This window comes from Pseudorasbora parva, chromosome 23, assembly GCF_024679245.1.
Source record: "Pseudorasbora parva isolate DD20220531a chromosome 23, ASM2467924v1, whole genome shotgun sequence".
NCBI classification, from domain to species: Eukaryota; Metazoa; Chordata; class Actinopteri; order Cypriniformes; family Gobionidae; genus Pseudorasbora; species Pseudorasbora parva.
In genome coordinates this window covers 25,823,888-25,840,836 of record NC_090194.1, presented here as the reverse complement: position 1 = coordinate 25,840,836, position 16,949 = coordinate 25,823,888, and the positions used below count along the sequence as shown (strand labels likewise).

Genomic DNA, 16,949 nt, shown 5'->3' with positions numbered 1-16,949 from the left:
TGGGTGCAAGTATACGGGAAGATACCAGCTTTACGCTGAGGTTATACAATCTAGTGAATATGTTAGGTGTCGCCCAGCCCGCAGCTCTAGGTATGATTCTCTGACCGAAAGTGCGTGCAGGTCCTCTAGCCTCTTGATGGAGGCAAAGGCAACCAAGAGTACTGTCTTTTTTAGACATGATCTTTAACTCAATGAAAAGAGAGCAAAACACTAACTGAACACCTTCGGGGGTCTTCACGGTGAGAAGAATAAATAAACAGGTTTGACTTCAACGCATAGAGGCGTCTCATAGATGGAGCTCTAGCGGAAGTGATAGTGTCTCCCACTGCTTGTGGTAGCCCACCTAGAACCTCCATATCCCATCCAGGGACCAGACATGGAGTCTCCAGATGTCTGGACGCGGGTGCCATAGAGTGCCCCGTCCCTGAGAAAGTAGGTCCTTCCTCAGAGGAATGGGCCAGGGAGGGGCTGTCATGAGGAGAGTTAGTTTAGAGAACCAGTTTCGGTTGGGCCATCCTTCCTGACTTTGAACAGTGTCTGTACGAGAAGGCTCACTGGGAAAAATGCATATTTGCTTAGGTCCCGCAGCCAACTGTGTGCCAGTGCATCTGTACTGAGGGTGCCCTCGGTCAGGAAGGAGTACAACTGGCAATGGTTTGACTCTGGAGGGGCAAACAGGTCTACCTGTGTGGCTCCAAAGAGGTCCCATAACAACTGGACTGTCTGGGGAATGAGTCGCCACTCTCCAGGATGTGTCAGCTGCCGTGAGAGCTCTTCGGCTGTCCGGTTGAGCACACCTGGGATTTGAATGGCGCGAAGCGACCTCAGATGCTTCTGACTCCAAAGGAGGAGATGGCGGGCAAGTCAGAGCATGCAATGGGAGCGTAGACTCTGTTGATTGATGTATGCAATAGCCAGGTGCTGTCCATGAGGACCAGTATGTGCCGGCCCTGTATTGGCTTTTTGATGTGGCCCAGAGCAAGACGTACTGCCAGTAACTCTAGGCAATTGATATGCCAATGCAGTTGGGGCCCCGTCCACTGACCCAAATCTGCATGTTTGTTGTACGTGGCCCCCCAGCCAGTGGACGTGGCATCCGTGAAGACCACAGCATGCCTGGACACATGTTCTAATGGCACTCCCGTCCATAGAAATGAAGTGTCCAACCATGAGTTGAAGGTTTGGCGACAGTACGGGGTAACTGGGACCATGTACCTGCCGCTCTGCCATTCATACATTCACAACACGAGTTCAGTCTGGCGCGTTTCAGTTCAAGCCTTTGCAACCTTAACTTTCATAGAAATTAATTAGAGAAGTTAAAAGACTTACATTGCTCACCATAGCTCCGTTTAAATAAGTACCTGTCGCTGCCAGCTGAGCTCTGAGTGTCATCCCCCATGTGTGGGTTCAAAACATGCAGAAATGGCTCCCTCTGCTGGCTGTAGTCTTTAGCCTTTCGACAAACATTCCTTCTATGATGCAAATATCGTCAATTTGCATCATAGGGGTAATTTTTCCAGAAATAAAATGTATTAATCTCTTGTCTCAGGGGGATATGAGGGGGGAAAACACAATCATTTGAATATACTTCAGGGTTTCTACTGATACAAAGCCATAAGCTTTAAATAAATAAAATTTATTATTATTATTATAAGCTAATCACTGAAGTAACCCTTTAAGGACACGCAGGTCCAAGATTGGTCTCAACCCACCCCCTTTCTTGGGCACAATGAAGTAGGGGCTGTAGAAGCCCGACTTCATATCAGCTGGAGGAACTGGCTCAATCGCGTCCTTCGCCAGCAGGACTATGATCTCTTACCACAAGACATGGGCATCGCTTCTCTACACGGAGGTGAAGAGGATGCCCTTACATGGCGAGTGAACTGAATCATGTAGCTGAGTCTGATGGTATGGATGAGCCAGTGAGACGGCATGGGGAGACCTAGCCAGGCCTCCAGGGACCAAACAAACAGGACCACACAGACGTGCCCGGGGTGGGGCAAATCGGAGTGCTCTGGCCCGACTCGGGTGGCCCGAGGGCGGGCCAGAGTGTTGCCTGAGCACTCCTGGTTTGGACAGAGTGTGGGTGAGAAGGCCTGGTGGTGTCCTCAGTGCCCACTCTGCTGCCCCCTGCTGCCCCCTGCCAAAAAGAGGGATGGAAAGGAGTTGCAAGGCCCGGGGGCATCGTGCACTGGTGACCTGACCCTCTTGGGGCCAAGGGAGGGAGGGAACTACTCTTCTATTGAGAATATGGGTACTGCTGGACTCTGGAGGAACCAAACTTTGTCGGGCTCATGCATATCTGCCAGGTTTGGCCCTATGTGATGTTTCTGGACCACTAGTGTGGACATCACCTGACCCAGGGAGTGTGCGGTGTTGGACCTCGCTATCTGGGCAAGTCACAGCACCGCAGTTCCTGCATAACCTCTGGGTTGGGACTACCCTCGTGCATGCAGGACAGAGGTAAGTGAGAGAGGGAAAACAATGTTAACAGGTTAGAGCTTGCACACTGCCTAGAGCTACCGAAAATGTGTGCATTCTAGAAATAGAACCAATGCCTATTTTTCTCTTTAAAGATGACATTCTATCTATCTTTCTGGATGCGGTTATTTACTGTCCTCACTGATGGCCAAAAGCACTTCCACATGTCTGGGCATATGCATGTTGATACAGCATTCACGGGTGGTTCATGTTTTCTAATGAGAATATGACCACGTCAGCATGCCGATCGCGAATCTTCTTTCTCCGGGAAGCTTGAGCCCCCTTTGTTGTTTGTCAGTCGCTGCTTATGTATAAAAGCACAGCCGCGTGTCTGCTCGACAGGGACCCTCCCCCTCTAGCGCACGGCAAGCGGTGCAGCTTCTGAATGGAACTGCTGGTCATTCTTATGGAGGAACCAAGCATTTCCTTCCAGAGCTCCAGCTGAGGATCAGTTGTCAATTGCTGCATCGAAGAGAGGGATGTTGTGCTCTGGGAATAAGAATGATGCTGAGCCCACTGTAATGTTGTGTGCTTTGTTAAATCAGATTTAGAGTTAACAGCCATGCTATCCAAGCCTGGCTCTGCCCTCTTAGGTACTTCAGCTCAATTTTAATTTTCCTTCAGTACTACGTCTGGGACTGTGGTGTATGCTTAGTTTTCCTCCTAACAAATTTGTACCGGTCCAATCAATGATAAGAGGGAGTGGGAACGGAATGATACCGTTGATGTCATGTGCTAGTTTGAGTTGTAGTTTAGCAATGGAGGTGGGGAAAGAAACAAACGAAACTATTCATTCCTCTGGGGTACTGCTGCCGAATATCCAGAAGTTAAACCCGGAGCAATAACTATCTTTGCTGAGGTTTGTTGGTGGCCCTCCTCCCCAACAGGGTGAATTCAGGAAAAGTTTAATTTTCCAGCTCACTCTGTTAGTGGGGAAGGAGTTGGTTGAAGCACTATTCGGACGGTAATAGTTTCTCGTGGGGTCGGAAGATATTGCCATCCTGTAAGTTACAGAGGCTGGGCTGGTATATATTTCATCACAGCATAGACACATTAAAATACAAGCACGTAAACATTTATTTTGGTCTGTTATTTATAGCAGTAGTTATTATCATACTAAGCATATGACATTTTATTTACAGCATATAATCATGTTATGGATCATGTGAGCGGTGTGTTCCCCATCACAAAACTCTCCCCTCCACCGTGGCGTGAATAAATCACAATCCGAATGAAATTTTTATCCTATGGTTTTATTACAGAGGTGGCCTGCACATTTATTTTGACGGATTTCCATGTTTGAAACAGGCGACGGGCGCATTACATATGTCACGACCAAACGTTACCGATTGGCTATGGCAGATCCAATAGTTTTAAACTTCAACAGAGTACCCACCTTTGGGGAAGTAAACGCTTGTCAATGGAAACTGGCCAGACTCTATGTACAAATTAAATGTATGAGAGTCTAGTAAGACCAGGCTAATGCTTTATATAATGCCAGGCTAATGATATATAAATATGCACTCACTTAGAAGGTTTTAAGGAAAACCTGTTCAATTTCTCATTAAGGGAATTATCTAATCACCCAATCACATGTGTCACGGATCTGCTGGGCTCCTCCTCTTTGCTCTTTCCTGTTGATTACGTCTCCCCTACAGGTAATGGAGCACAGGTGTGGTGTGTTGTGCTAGTGATTGCCTCAAGGATCGCGAGTGATTGATTCCAGTATCTTGGGCTTTAAAGATCTCTCCAGAGCTGGTTGAAGGGCCGCCGCTTCTTCTTCTCTCCCGCACCATTTTGACATTTTTGTTTCCTTTTGCATGACACTTCAAATCACTTATTGCATACATGTTTTATTTCTCAACCTAACATATACACTGACTTTATTTAACTTGCGTTGTTCATTATTTATCTTTAATAAATATATATTTCTTTAAACGAACACTCCGCGTGGTCTTCCCTTTCTGTTTACATAGCCTGGAATAGGCAGAATGTAACAGATTGGGGGCTCGTCAGAGATCTAAACGACATTGGTAAATATTTTTTTTTCCTTTTTCTTTTAATGCTTATAACAAGGTTTTGAGTAGCCTTGTTGTTTAAAGTGTTAAATGCAGATTTGTTTTGTTTACTTGCGTTTGATTTGGAAAGCGCTGTATACGGATCTTGTAAAAGAACCGATACAGTTCATTGAACTAAATACGTTGTTTTGAATCGTTGGGAAGACGCATGGGGAGTAATTCAGATTTGTTTTTGTTTTCGTTGTTGGTGCGTGAGAGAAGGAGAATATTGTGTTAATTAGTGCCTGGGCTGTTTTTGAAGTGAGCCAGGTTGAAGAATTGGCGGTGGGCTATTGTTTGGCAGGTGTGGATCTGCACTGCGCATTTAAAGGATTGAGTGGAAGTTGCGAGTGCCCATTAAGTATTAACAGCTTGTTTGTTATTTTGATTTATTGTTTTAGTTTTTTGTTTTTGTGCTATCCTGGGCAGAGGGCACAGTCGTGGAAGCCTGCTTTAACAACATTTTGTCGGGGGAGTTTAGGCGCCGCTGATATAGTGTAATAAAAATCTCTGTCCTTGGGGTATGCATGAAGAGGATCGTTGTTTTTGTTGTTGTTTTTTTTCTTTTAGGGCACTTCCTTTTGTCTCATCTTGATGCGCAGTGTTGTGGCCACACTTGCATTGTAAAAGGTGAGCTTGTTTTTTTTTCCTTTGGTAGTCTATAAAGATTGTATGCTGTAGAGTTCATTTCATTTGTATGGCTAGTTTAGAGGATTTTTTCGTAGCTCCATCAGTGGAGGTTTTGAATTGTTTGACAAAGGATCAGCTACGTCAAGTTTGTGAACATTATAATTTTGATTTGGGTTTACCTAGAACAGCGAAATTGGCCCAGATAAAAGTGTCAGTTCAGGCGGAATTGGTTGTTAGGAATATTCTTTCATCACCTGCATCTCTAATTATGGAGGAATTAGCGCTAGGAGAAGCAACGTCGACACCTCTTTCGGCAGAGTTTTCCAAAATGTCACTTACGTTTGAGCAACAGAAAGTGTTAATAGAAATGCAACAGAAAGAGAGAGAAGCTCAACGTAAAGCAGAGCAGAGTGAAAGGGAAGCCGAGCGTCAATTAGAAATGGAAAGAATAAGAAGTGAACGTGAAGTGGCTTTAGCACGTCTGAGACTGGTCGCTGAAGGTAGGCTTTTATCTGATGGGGATGAGGATATGGCTCCTAGGGGGTCGGTGCGTCCCCCTGATATATCCCACATGGTTAGGTTGCTTCCAAAGTTCAATGAGAAGGATCCAGATATTTTCTTTTCTTTATTTGAGAGTGTGGCTGATGACCGTGGCTGGTCTGACTCTGAGAGAACGTTGTTACTCCAAAGTGTTTTTGTCGGTAGAGCGCAAGAAGCATTTATTGCGTTGCCTGTGCCAGACAGGAAAAATTATGTAAAAGTAAAAGAGGCAGTGCTTAAAATTTATGAATTAGTTCCTGAAGCTTATCGTTTGCGGTTTCGTAGCTGGAGAAAGGGAGACAAACAGACGTATACAGAGGTAGCAAGAGAGCTGAATAGTCACTTCAATCGTTGGTGCTCTGCAGTGGGGGTCGCTACTTTTGGAGAATTGTCTAATTTGATTGTTTTAGAACAGTTTAGGAACATCCTTCCGGAGCGAATTGCTATACATATATCTGAGCATAAGATGAAAACAGCAGCAGAAGCTGCAGTTGTGGCTGATGATTTCACTTTGACACATAAGTATAGTTTAAAGGAAACCGGTGCTATTAATGTTTCTCAGGAACATTTTGGACGTTTCCATAAAGTTTTGAGGCCTTCTTTGTCAGGTTCATATTTGCCACCTGCTCAGAGTAGAATAGATTCACATGTTAATCGGTCACACAAGGGTACTGTGCGTTTTCACAGAGAGTCTAGGTTTTCTGCTTTTACACCTGCTAGTCAGGCTAAGAAGGATGCGGATGTGTGCCGCTACTGCTTGGACAAGGGGCACTGGAAGAAAGACTGTCCTGTTTTAAAGGGGAAAAATCTGAGAAATGGTACTGATGTTGTTAGGGGGGTCACGCTTGCTGTATCACAGTCCGTTATACCTTCTAACATTTTAAGGGCTGAGAATGAGGCTAAACCTGAAGAGTTTCTGGCTTCATATTCCCTATCAGGCCTGAGATCTGCTGGGGCTAGTGAGAGTAATGTTAGGGCTGATTCAGTTGAAACAGGTGGAAGTGTTTTTTTTCCTTTTGTTACAGATGGTTTAGTTTCACTGGTGGGTAGTTCCAGCCAGGTGCCAGTTAAGATACTTAGGGACACAGGGGCGTCCGAGTCGTTTATATTGGAGTCCGTTTTGCCTTTTTCTACTGACTCGAGCACTGGGAACAATGTTTTAGTCCGAGGAATTGGGTTACAGGTTGTCTCTGTTCCACTGCATAGGATTAATCTGCAGTCCGATTTGGTACAGGGGGAAGTAGCAATAACAGTCCGTCCCTCTTTACCTGTAGAGGGCATACATCTCCTGTTGGGTAATAATCTGGCTGGAGAGCGTGTTTGGGGTGATGTACCGCCCCCTGTAATTGTTAGGAATATTCCCTCCATTCCAGCTGACAGTGGTGTTAGTGATCAGAATTTGTCTGTCTTTACCGCTTGTGCAGTGACACGGGCTATGAGCCGTGCCACTAATGACGTTTCACAGACTAGGGAGTTAAAATCTGTTGTTTTGCCTAATTTACCTTCTTCTCTCTCTCATAGTGATTTTGTGGCAGCTCAGAAGGAGGATGCGACATTAAAAGATCTGTTTGTTGGGGTGTTGCCACCTGAGGAGTTGCACAGTGCAGCAAGGGGTTATTTTGTTCAGGAGGGCTTGTTGATCCGGAAGTGGTCTTCTCACACTGACGAAGGAGTTGAGGACCCAGTGTTTCAAGTGGTAGTGCCAGCTAAGTTTAGAGAACTGGTCCTTCAGACAGCTCATGGGGATGTAGCGGGGCACTTGGGGGTTAAAAAGACCTATGACCGGCTTATGAAGTACTTCTACTGGCCTTGCCTAAAGAAGGAGGTGGCATGCTTCATTAAGACGTGTCATGTTTGCCAGTTAACAGGAAAGCCTAATCAGGTGTTAAAGCCCGCTCCACTTTACCCAATACCAGCTATAGGAAAACCATTTGAACATTTGTTAATTGATTGTGTAGGACCGTTGCCTCCATCTAAGTCAGGGTGTGTTTACCTGCTGACGGTGATGTGTCAGTCTACCCGATACCCTGCTGCCTATGCTTTGCGTACAACATCTACTAGAGCTGTAGTGAAAGCACTTTCACAATTTATTTCCATCTTTGGTATCCCTCACACTATACAGAGTGATCAAGGATCTAACTTTACATCACGTATGTTTAAAGAGGTGCTTGAGCAGTTACGTGTGAAACATCAGCGTAGTAGCGCTTACCACGCCCAGAGCCAAGGTGCTCTGGAGCGTTTTCATCAGACATTGAAGTCGCTGCTCAGGGGTTATTGTGTTGAGCTTAACAGAGACTGGGAGGAAGGGCTCCCATGGCTAATGTTGGCGGCACGAGAGGTAACTCAGGAGAGCACGGGATTCTCACCAAATGATTTGGTCTTTGGTCATAGAGTTCGTGGGCCTCTAGCAGTTTTGCAGGGGGAACTAAAGTGTCCTGAGTCTCCTGTTAATTTGTTGGACTATGTTAATGGTTTTCGTCGTAGGTTGTTTTTAGCCTGTAAGATGGCGACTGACAACCTGACGAAAGCCCAACAGAAAATGAAGAGTTGGTACGACCGTCGGGCTGAGCCAAGGGTGTTCAGTCCTGGTGATCAGGTTTTGGCATTATTGCCGATAGCCAATTCCCCTTTCTTGGCAAAATACACAGGTCCATATAGGGTTCTTCGGCAGGTGTCAGACCTGAATTATTTACTTTCTACACCAAATCGTAGGCGTTGTACACAGCTCTGTCACATTAATCTTTTGAAGTCCTATTACAGCAGGTCTTCGGCCTCTGGGGCAGCAGAGTCTGGGAACCTGGTTATGCCTGTTTCTTTAGCCGTGGCTGTTGAGACTCCTGGGGCCTCTCCCTACATGGTGGCAGCAAGTAGTGGTGAGGAAGTAGGTCCTGATAGCAGTGTTTTGCAACCTCGTTTGAGGAATTCTGAGAAGTTGGAGGACTTGAATATTTTGTTTAGGCATTTGTCAGATGAACGGGCATCAGAAATGATGTCTTTGTTGTCTGCTTTTCCCTCCTTGTTTTCAGACACACCTTCATGCACTCATTTAATTGAGCATGATATTGATGTCGGTGATGCAGAACCAATAAGACAGCGGTTCTACCGGGTGTCACTGGACAAACAGCGACATCTAGAGGCAGAGGTGAAGTACCTGTTGGATAATAGGTTAGCAAAGCCTTCTTATTCCAGTTGGGCTTCACCTTGTATATTGGTCAGTAAACCTGATGGGACATATAGATTCTGTACCGATTACCGTAAACTAAATAACATCACAAAATCAGATTGTTTTCCACTTCCAAGGGTTGAAGATTGTGTTGATCAGGTAGGATCTGCAAAGTTTGTGAGTAAATTTGATTTGCTCAAAGGTTATTACCAAGTCCCTTTGTCAGCTCGGGCTCAGGAGGTTTCAGCCTTCATAACACCCTCTGGATTATATTCCTACTCTGTTATGAGTTTTGGGTTACGAAATGCACCAGCCACATTTCAACGACTTATGAATCGTGTTGTTTCTGGTTTGCAGGGGTGCGCGGTGTACCTCGATGATGTGGTTGTGTACAGCGACAATTGGTCTGAACATGTGGACTGCATTCGGGCTCTCTTTACTAGGCTTGTGGACGCTCGCCTCACTGTAAATCTAGCTAAGTGTGAGTTTGCCCAGGCCACTGTCGTATACTTGGGGAAGATCATAGGGCAGGGACAAGTGAAGCCGGTCCATGCTAAGGTCATGGCTATTGATAATTTCCCTGTTCCCACCACCAAACCTGAGTTGCGGCGCTTTTTGGGGATGGTAGGATATTATCGTAGTTTTTGTTCCAACTTTTCTACGGTAGTAGCCCCTTTGACTAATCTGTTAAAAGCTAAAGTGAAGTTTGAATGGACTGTGACCTCTCAGGCTGCGTTTGATAATGTTAAGTTGCTGTTGACCTCGGCCCCAGTTTTGATGGCACCCCGTTTAGATCAGCCTTTCCAGATGTGTTTCTTCTCTAGAAAGTTTAATTGTCATCAGTTGAATTATTCCACTATTGAGAAGGAAACATTGGCATTAGTGTGGGGTCTGCAACAGTTTGACGTGTATTTAGCTGGGGGCGCTGTTCCTATTACCATTTATTCGGATCACAATCCACTTACATTCCTTCATTCATTAAAGAGTCCTAGTCAGCGCCTTATGCGTTGGGCTTTATTTTTACAGCCATACAATTTACAGATACGGCACATTCGGGGCGTGGACAATGTCATGGCTGACGCTTTGTCCCGTGCCCCAGGTGGGCTGGAGTGAGTGTTTTTGTCTGGTCTCTGTCTCTTTCTCTTCCTGTTTCTCCACTCTCTTCTTCTGCCTGGTCTCCTTAAATGTAGCTTTCCAAGTACCGGGACTTGCTGGAGTTTTGGTATGGGGGGGGGGGGGGGGGGGTGACTGAAGCTGCTGGAGGGAAAGGGGATCGGGGCCTGTGGACAAGTGTCCTTCTGTCCAGTTCATGTATATGGGCTGTCAACACTCCTGGACCAAAGTTAAGTGCTCACTTTATGGAAGTTGTTTTAAAAATTAGAAATAATAAATTGCTTATTTTGTTGTGTGTAGGGGGGGGTTTTGAAGACAGTTACAGAGGCTTTGTAAGAGCCTCTGTTTTAAGGGAGGGGGTGTCACGGATCTGCTGGGCTCCTCCTCTTTGCTCTTTCCTGTTGATTACGTCTCCCCTACAGGTAATGGAGCACAGGTGTGGTGTGTTGTGCTGGTGATTGCCTCAAGGATCGCGTGTGATTGATTCCAGTATCTTGGGCTTTAAAGATCTCTCCAGAGCTGGTTGAAGGGCCGCCGCTTCTTCTTCTCTCCCGCACCATTTTGACATTTTTGTTTCCTTTTGCATGACACTTCAAATCACTTATTGCATACATGTTTTATTTCTCAACCTAACATATACACTGACTTTATTTAACTTGCGTTGTTCATTATTTATCTTTAATAAATATATATTTCTTTAAACGAACACTCCGCGTGGTCTTCCCTTTCTGTTTACATAGCCTGGAATAGGCAGAATGTAACACATGGCAGTTGCTTCAATGCATTTAGGGGTGTGATCCTGGTCAAGACAATCTTCTGAACTCCAAACTGAATGTCAGAATGGGAAAGGTGATTTAAGCAATTTTGAGCGTGGCATGGGTGTTGGTGCCAGACGGGCCGGTCTTAGTATTTCACAATCTGCTAAATTACTGGGATTTTTATGCATAACTATTTCTAGGGTTTACAAAGAATGATGTGAAAAGGGAAAAACATCCAGTATGTGGCAGTCCTGTGGACGAAAATACCTTGTTGATGCTAGAGGTCAGAGGAGAATGGGCCGACTGATTCAAGCTGATAGAAGAGCAACTTTGACTGAAATAACCACTCGTTACAACCGAGGTATGCAGCAAAGTATTTGTGAAGCCACAACACATTTGCGAAGCCGCAACTCGATTTATGTTGAGACATTCAGATGGTAGAGTCAGAATTTGGCATAAACAGAGTGAGAACATGGATCCATCATGCCTTGTTACCACTGTGCAGGCTGCTGCTGGTGGTGTAATGGTGTGGGGATGTTTTCTTGGCACACTTTAGGCCTCTTAGTGCCAATAGGGCATTGTTTAAATGCCACGGCCTACCTGAGCAACGGGAGCTTCGTGCCCTTAATGTGCATCCCACAAATCTCCATCAATTGCAAGATGCTATTCTATCAATATGGGCCAAAATTTCAAAAGAATGCTTTCAGCACCTTGTTGAATCAATGCCACGTAGAATTAAGGCAGTTTTGAAGGCGAAGGAGGATCAAACACAGTATTAGTATGGTGTTCCTAATAATCCTTTAGGTGAGTGTGTATATATATATATTAGGGGTTGAACGACTTCACATTTTTTGAAGTCAACAGTTATGAGATCAAAGTTGAGTCGACGTCGACTAGTCACTGACGTCATTAATAAAAACTCAAGAGATGGAACTGCTTTTCAACATGCCACAATTTGCACTTTATTAGTAGAAAATTATACAGATGCTGACAGACATCGTATAATATGTTGCAACTTAACGGAACAACAGGGCAACAATAACTCCCGTTTTAATGCAAAAAAATAGACGAATCGACTATAGTCGGTTCAATCCCTAATATGCATATATATATATATATATATATATATATATATATATATATATATATCAAGCATTATGGCCAATCAGAGACATTCAGATAAGTCAAAACAAAGGCCATTTCTCAATGCTTCTCAGTATCCCTCCTGTTTCTTTGCTCCTCCATCCTCCATTCTATGACCCCAAAATCGACTAAGCTCAGCCATCTTGCGGGGGGATGTCAAGGAGGTGAAAGATACATATATTCTGCCTTCAAAACTCGATCAGATGAAGGTATCTCAGGAGATAGGAAGTGAAGCTAACATCAGATTCAGATGTTCCTTGATGCCTTCCTACCTTGTAATGTGTCCTCCGAAGGCAGAATTTTCCAGGTTTCTGACGCATTCTCTGACTGAATTCTGACTGAAACTCATAAATTCTCCTGTCACCATAAACAATAAAGTGCAGCTTGTTAGCTTCTGTGATTTTAATGGGAGTGTTTGTAAGAGCGATTAAACTCATGCTAAACCAAAGTTATGGACAGCTTCACAATCAGTCACATTCTGTGCTATCTTTCTGTACAGTTTACTTCATTTTAGGGTAATTGTATTGTGAAATGTATTGCAGCAACTTGAGCTGTTTCAAACGGGATACTTTGGTAATTTTTAAAGTCTTTATTAAAACCAGAAAATATGTACTTACACAAATAAATATTTTACTGTAAGCTGTTGTTTGTTCAACCCCTTCTGTATTTGATATGTATTTACAATTAATTATATTAAAATTTATTTTGAATTCACTTGTTGAATGTGCATGTTATTCAATAGGAAATGGCCTTTAATGGTTCTTGAAGGAACATATTCGCCACAGTTAAGGTACACACAGGCTTGTCCCTGGGGTGGTACCTTAATGGACAAGATTTGTACCTTTGATGAAAGGACAATATTGTACCAACACGTTTTACAAAACTAAAGGTACATTTTGGTTCACCATGGTACAAATCATGTCCTTTAAGGTTTAAACTGGAATGATACAAATTGGTTCCTTTATATTAATGTACAATTCTGTTTCTTTAAAAGGTACTGCACCAAGGACAAGGGTTTGTACCTTCTATGGTACAACATTTTACCTTTTTCTGAGAGTGTATGTACTGTATAGTTACAAAGAAAAGTTATTATTATAATTATGAATCATACTTATAATATAGATTTTTAAATATTATTTAAGGTGTGAGACAAAGTTCAAATATTTAACAAAGGTTACATATGATCATTTTTCTTTGTGGCAGCTACAGAGCAATTTCATATAGAAAGACTTTCTGTTGTACATTACATCATACAGTTCATCAAATACTGTCAATTACACTACAATGTATCAACACATAATCTCTAACTTTAGCAAGAGCATCACAAAAGACATTATTAAAAAGCAACATAATCACAATCAGCCATTAGAATGAAAATAATAACCTATTATGATAAAACCTTTAAATTATTTGGTGCAACTTTTTTGTGCACAAATACATCTGCTAATCGTTTCCTGATTTCTTTAGTCCTGGTGCAATAAACAGTGGGGTTTATTAAGGGAGGAATTAATGAGGAAATAATTAATATTGCATTTCTCTCTGTTAAAGTAAGCACAACTCCTATTCGAGTTAGTAATCCAGAGACCATTTTCGGTGCATAATAACTAAACAGGACAATGAGGTGACTCAAACAAGTGCTGATCATTTGCTTTCTGCTTGCATTATTGGAGAGTTTAGTCACACTATATGCCAGAACAGCATAAGTACACATAATAAATGGAAACTGTCCACAGAACCACCACAGATTTATCATTGCAGGCAAGAAAAAATATGGTTCAGGATTAACACAAGCAGCTCTTATCATGGACGGATAATCACAGAACACATATCTGATAACAGGCTGACAGTATGGGACATTGTCTACTACAGAAGTCAAAACACCCATTAGAGTGATAGTAATGAGCCAAGTCAGAAAAATGAACAGAAATGTATGTGTATTTGTTACAATACTGTGGTATCTTAAAGGAAGCCTAATCGCAATAAGCCGGTCAATTGCCATTAATGTCAGAGCCATGCACTCTGTAAAGTCACCAAGATGATAGAAGAACATTCTTGAGATACAAGAGTAGTAAGACACAGTTTTAATCTCAGCCAGCAGCACTGAGATCATGGTTGTGCTGCAGGTAGAGGAGTACATTATGTCAACAACAGCTAGATTACAGATTAATATGTACATTGGTTTGTGTAAATGTCTGTCAGTCAAGATGATACACAGATTGATGCCATTCCCAAGCAATATGAGCATGTAGGTTATTAAGATGAGGAATCCGAGGAGCTTTTGGTTTTGCAGGTGATCAAATCCAGTGATTATAAAGCTGTCCACATTGTTCACTGTGTAATTTGCCATTTTCAGACCACTGCTAAACAAATAGACACAAGCACATTAAAAAACACTATCTACAAGGGACAAGACAAAATCAATTAAAGTCTTGATGTTCTTAAATATGCACAGGAAAACAGCTCCTGTGAAGGAAAAGATGCAGACAGTGTCTGTAACAGCAATGTGATGAAAACTGTAAAAGCTGAAGTATAGTTTCAAAAGAAATACAAAAAGAGTTTCAGTCATGTTAAAGAGTAAATATGAATAATATGTAAAACATTTTCTACTCTAATCTGTGAATATAAAAATGGTTTGGCATTCTCATATGTTCTTCTTATGAAGTACAGATAGTCCTGCCTTTTATATTTTTATGGTGTGACAGATACGTCATGGTTTCTTAGCAGCCATGATCAAAACACAGTAGTTCATAACAGTTCATAGCTGATAATTAGGGCTGCACAATTAATAGAAATCGAACCGCAATCACATTGGGCTTATGTGCAAAGTGCGATTATGAAAGTGCAAAGGCTGCAATTTTATTTGGGGGGTGGGGGGTGGGGGGTATAGGAGAATTATCATAAGGACTAAATCCTAAATAAACCATGGAGATCATTTAGATTTTGATATATATATATGATACATATAGATACATATATGACCCTGAAGGCTGAAATATATGATCTAGAGCAGGGGTCTCCAACCTTTTTTAATTTGAGAGCTACTTTTTAAAAATGAAAGTCGCCAAGAGCTACTCATGTTCTACCATACTTAAAACTCTTAAATAATGCATCATAATTCTCATATTAACAACAATCCAAACCGTTTACACCTGAAAGAGTGTAGTAGAAGTTCCAGCAGTACCATAAACATTTTACAGGAGAAAAATGTAGTCAGTACCAATTTTGGTACCACAGCAAAATCTTTTTTTTTTTTTTACTATTTAAAAAAATAAATAAATAAATTTAAGACGTTTATTATTTATGATGATAATTATTAGTAAATCATAAACATTTAAAGGCTGTATGCTGTTTAAAAAGTAATCATTGTTTATACATAAAATATCAAGTCAAAAATAAGGAACCATCTAGGCATAATTATTATTATTAGTAGAGACATTATTACATAGAGATGTAGTTACATCTACTGTATAGGCTGCAACAGTAGCCTAATATATTCTGTCAATTTCTCCCCGTTAAACCAAACTTTTATTATGACGGGTTGCCGTGAAGACATTTGAGTGTCTGTGTTCATATGACAGCTTACTTAAATGAAATGTTAAATTCTCATGAAGTAACAGTTTATGCGTCCGTGTGTCCTCATAGTGGGCACGGATGGGCACGTGCTGCCCCAACCTTGCATCTGCGCCTGTTATTCACGCAGAGACGCAGAATTTGCAGGAGTTTGTAATTTGCAGTTTAATATTCACAGTAGTGCTGCAACGACGTGTCAACGTCATCGATTACGTCGACTACAAAAATACGTCGACGCATTTTACAATGTTTGTTGTCACATCTCGCGTAATGGCATACAGGGAATGGAGAAAGTTGCATTCTATCACATAAACAGAGGCCACTGTTATCAAAAGTATGGGAATACTTTAAACAAAGGACAAATAAAATGGAGCTTTGTTCCCTTTGCAAAATCGATATGGTGTACCACTGCAGCACAACTGCGATGCGCAAGCACCTCAGAGGAAAACATCTCGGCGCTCCCCGGTGTTACGGTTTAACTGGTTTCCGTGTGATCTGGTGACTAACTTCCTGGTTCAGGTTTGATAATCTTGCGCTTGCGGCATTCTGAAAAGTTGAGATGTTTTTAACTCGATGCTTGCTTGAAACGGAATTAACCTTGTCAAAGGCAATTACAATTGCCACTCAGATTGAGGCTGCGAGTGAACAGGGAAAGAGCATCGCAGGGGACCAGGCCGTTCCTGTGCAAGCCGTGCAGTCGCGGTCACGCGATGCTTCAGCTCGGAGGCGTCCTAAACCACCACGCAAGCTCTTCTCCTACCCTTCTTCATCTGCCCCGACAGCTACTGCATCATCATCACCAGTGTTGCCACAGTTACTTTGAAAAAGTAATCTGATTACTGATTACTGATTACTCCTTTAAAAAGTAACTTAGTTACTTTACAGATTACTTGATTTTAAAAGTAACTAAGTTAGATTACAAGTTACTTTATTAGTTACATTCAGCAGTTGCCGACAACACCGCTGCCGCCTCAAAATAGAAATGACAACCGTTTTTGGCAACACACTTTATTGTATTTATGCCCGAGACTGACGGTCCCGACTTTTTTACGCCCCCTTTTTTAGGCATCTCCTTCGTTTTATATTTATTTTAATAATTAAAATGAACAATGAGATGTGCTGCGCTGGTGGAAACAACATGAGACCATGATAGGTTGCGCCACTGTCAAGATATGGCTCGCGCAGGGTTAAAGAGTCCGTTTCTTCAGAGCAGCTGCTAGAGTTATGGCCTTTTTACAACTGGTTCCTTCATTCGTTTTCTCTGACCAGGTATCTATCTGATTGCGAAATGACCAGGAGTAGGCCTAAATGCCTTCCGAGAGTCTTTCCAGACGTATTTAATTCCGATCACTCAAACAAACCAATTCAGAAGGTGCATGAAAGCATTTCAAACTAAACCGGACAAATGTAAATATCTGGTTGTTTAAACCACATGTGTAAATTTTACTCCTGGCAAATAATTAAAAAATAAATGTGTGAGAGCTTGTTATGTTG

At 42.4% G+C, this 16,949-nt stretch overlaps 1 protein-coding gene across 1 annotated transcript; it reads right to left on the bottom strand.

Annotated features, from left to right (window-relative positions):
• Positions 1-1,842: 1,842 nt before the first annotated feature.
• Positions 1,843-14,247, bottom strand: LOC137062409 (olfactory receptor 6N1-like). The gene is made up of 3 exons (XM_067433283.1): positions 13,280-14,247; positions 6,977-7,033; positions 1,843-2,140 (listed from the first exon to the last, which is right to left on the bottom strand). The coding sequence occupies exons 1-3, from the start codon at positions 14,230-14,232 to the stop codon at positions 1,843-1,845; spliced, it is 1,308 nt and encodes a 435-aa protein (XP_067289384.1). The 5' UTR covers positions 14,233-14,247.
• Between the last annotated feature and the right edge of the window lie 2,702 nt (positions 14,248-16,949).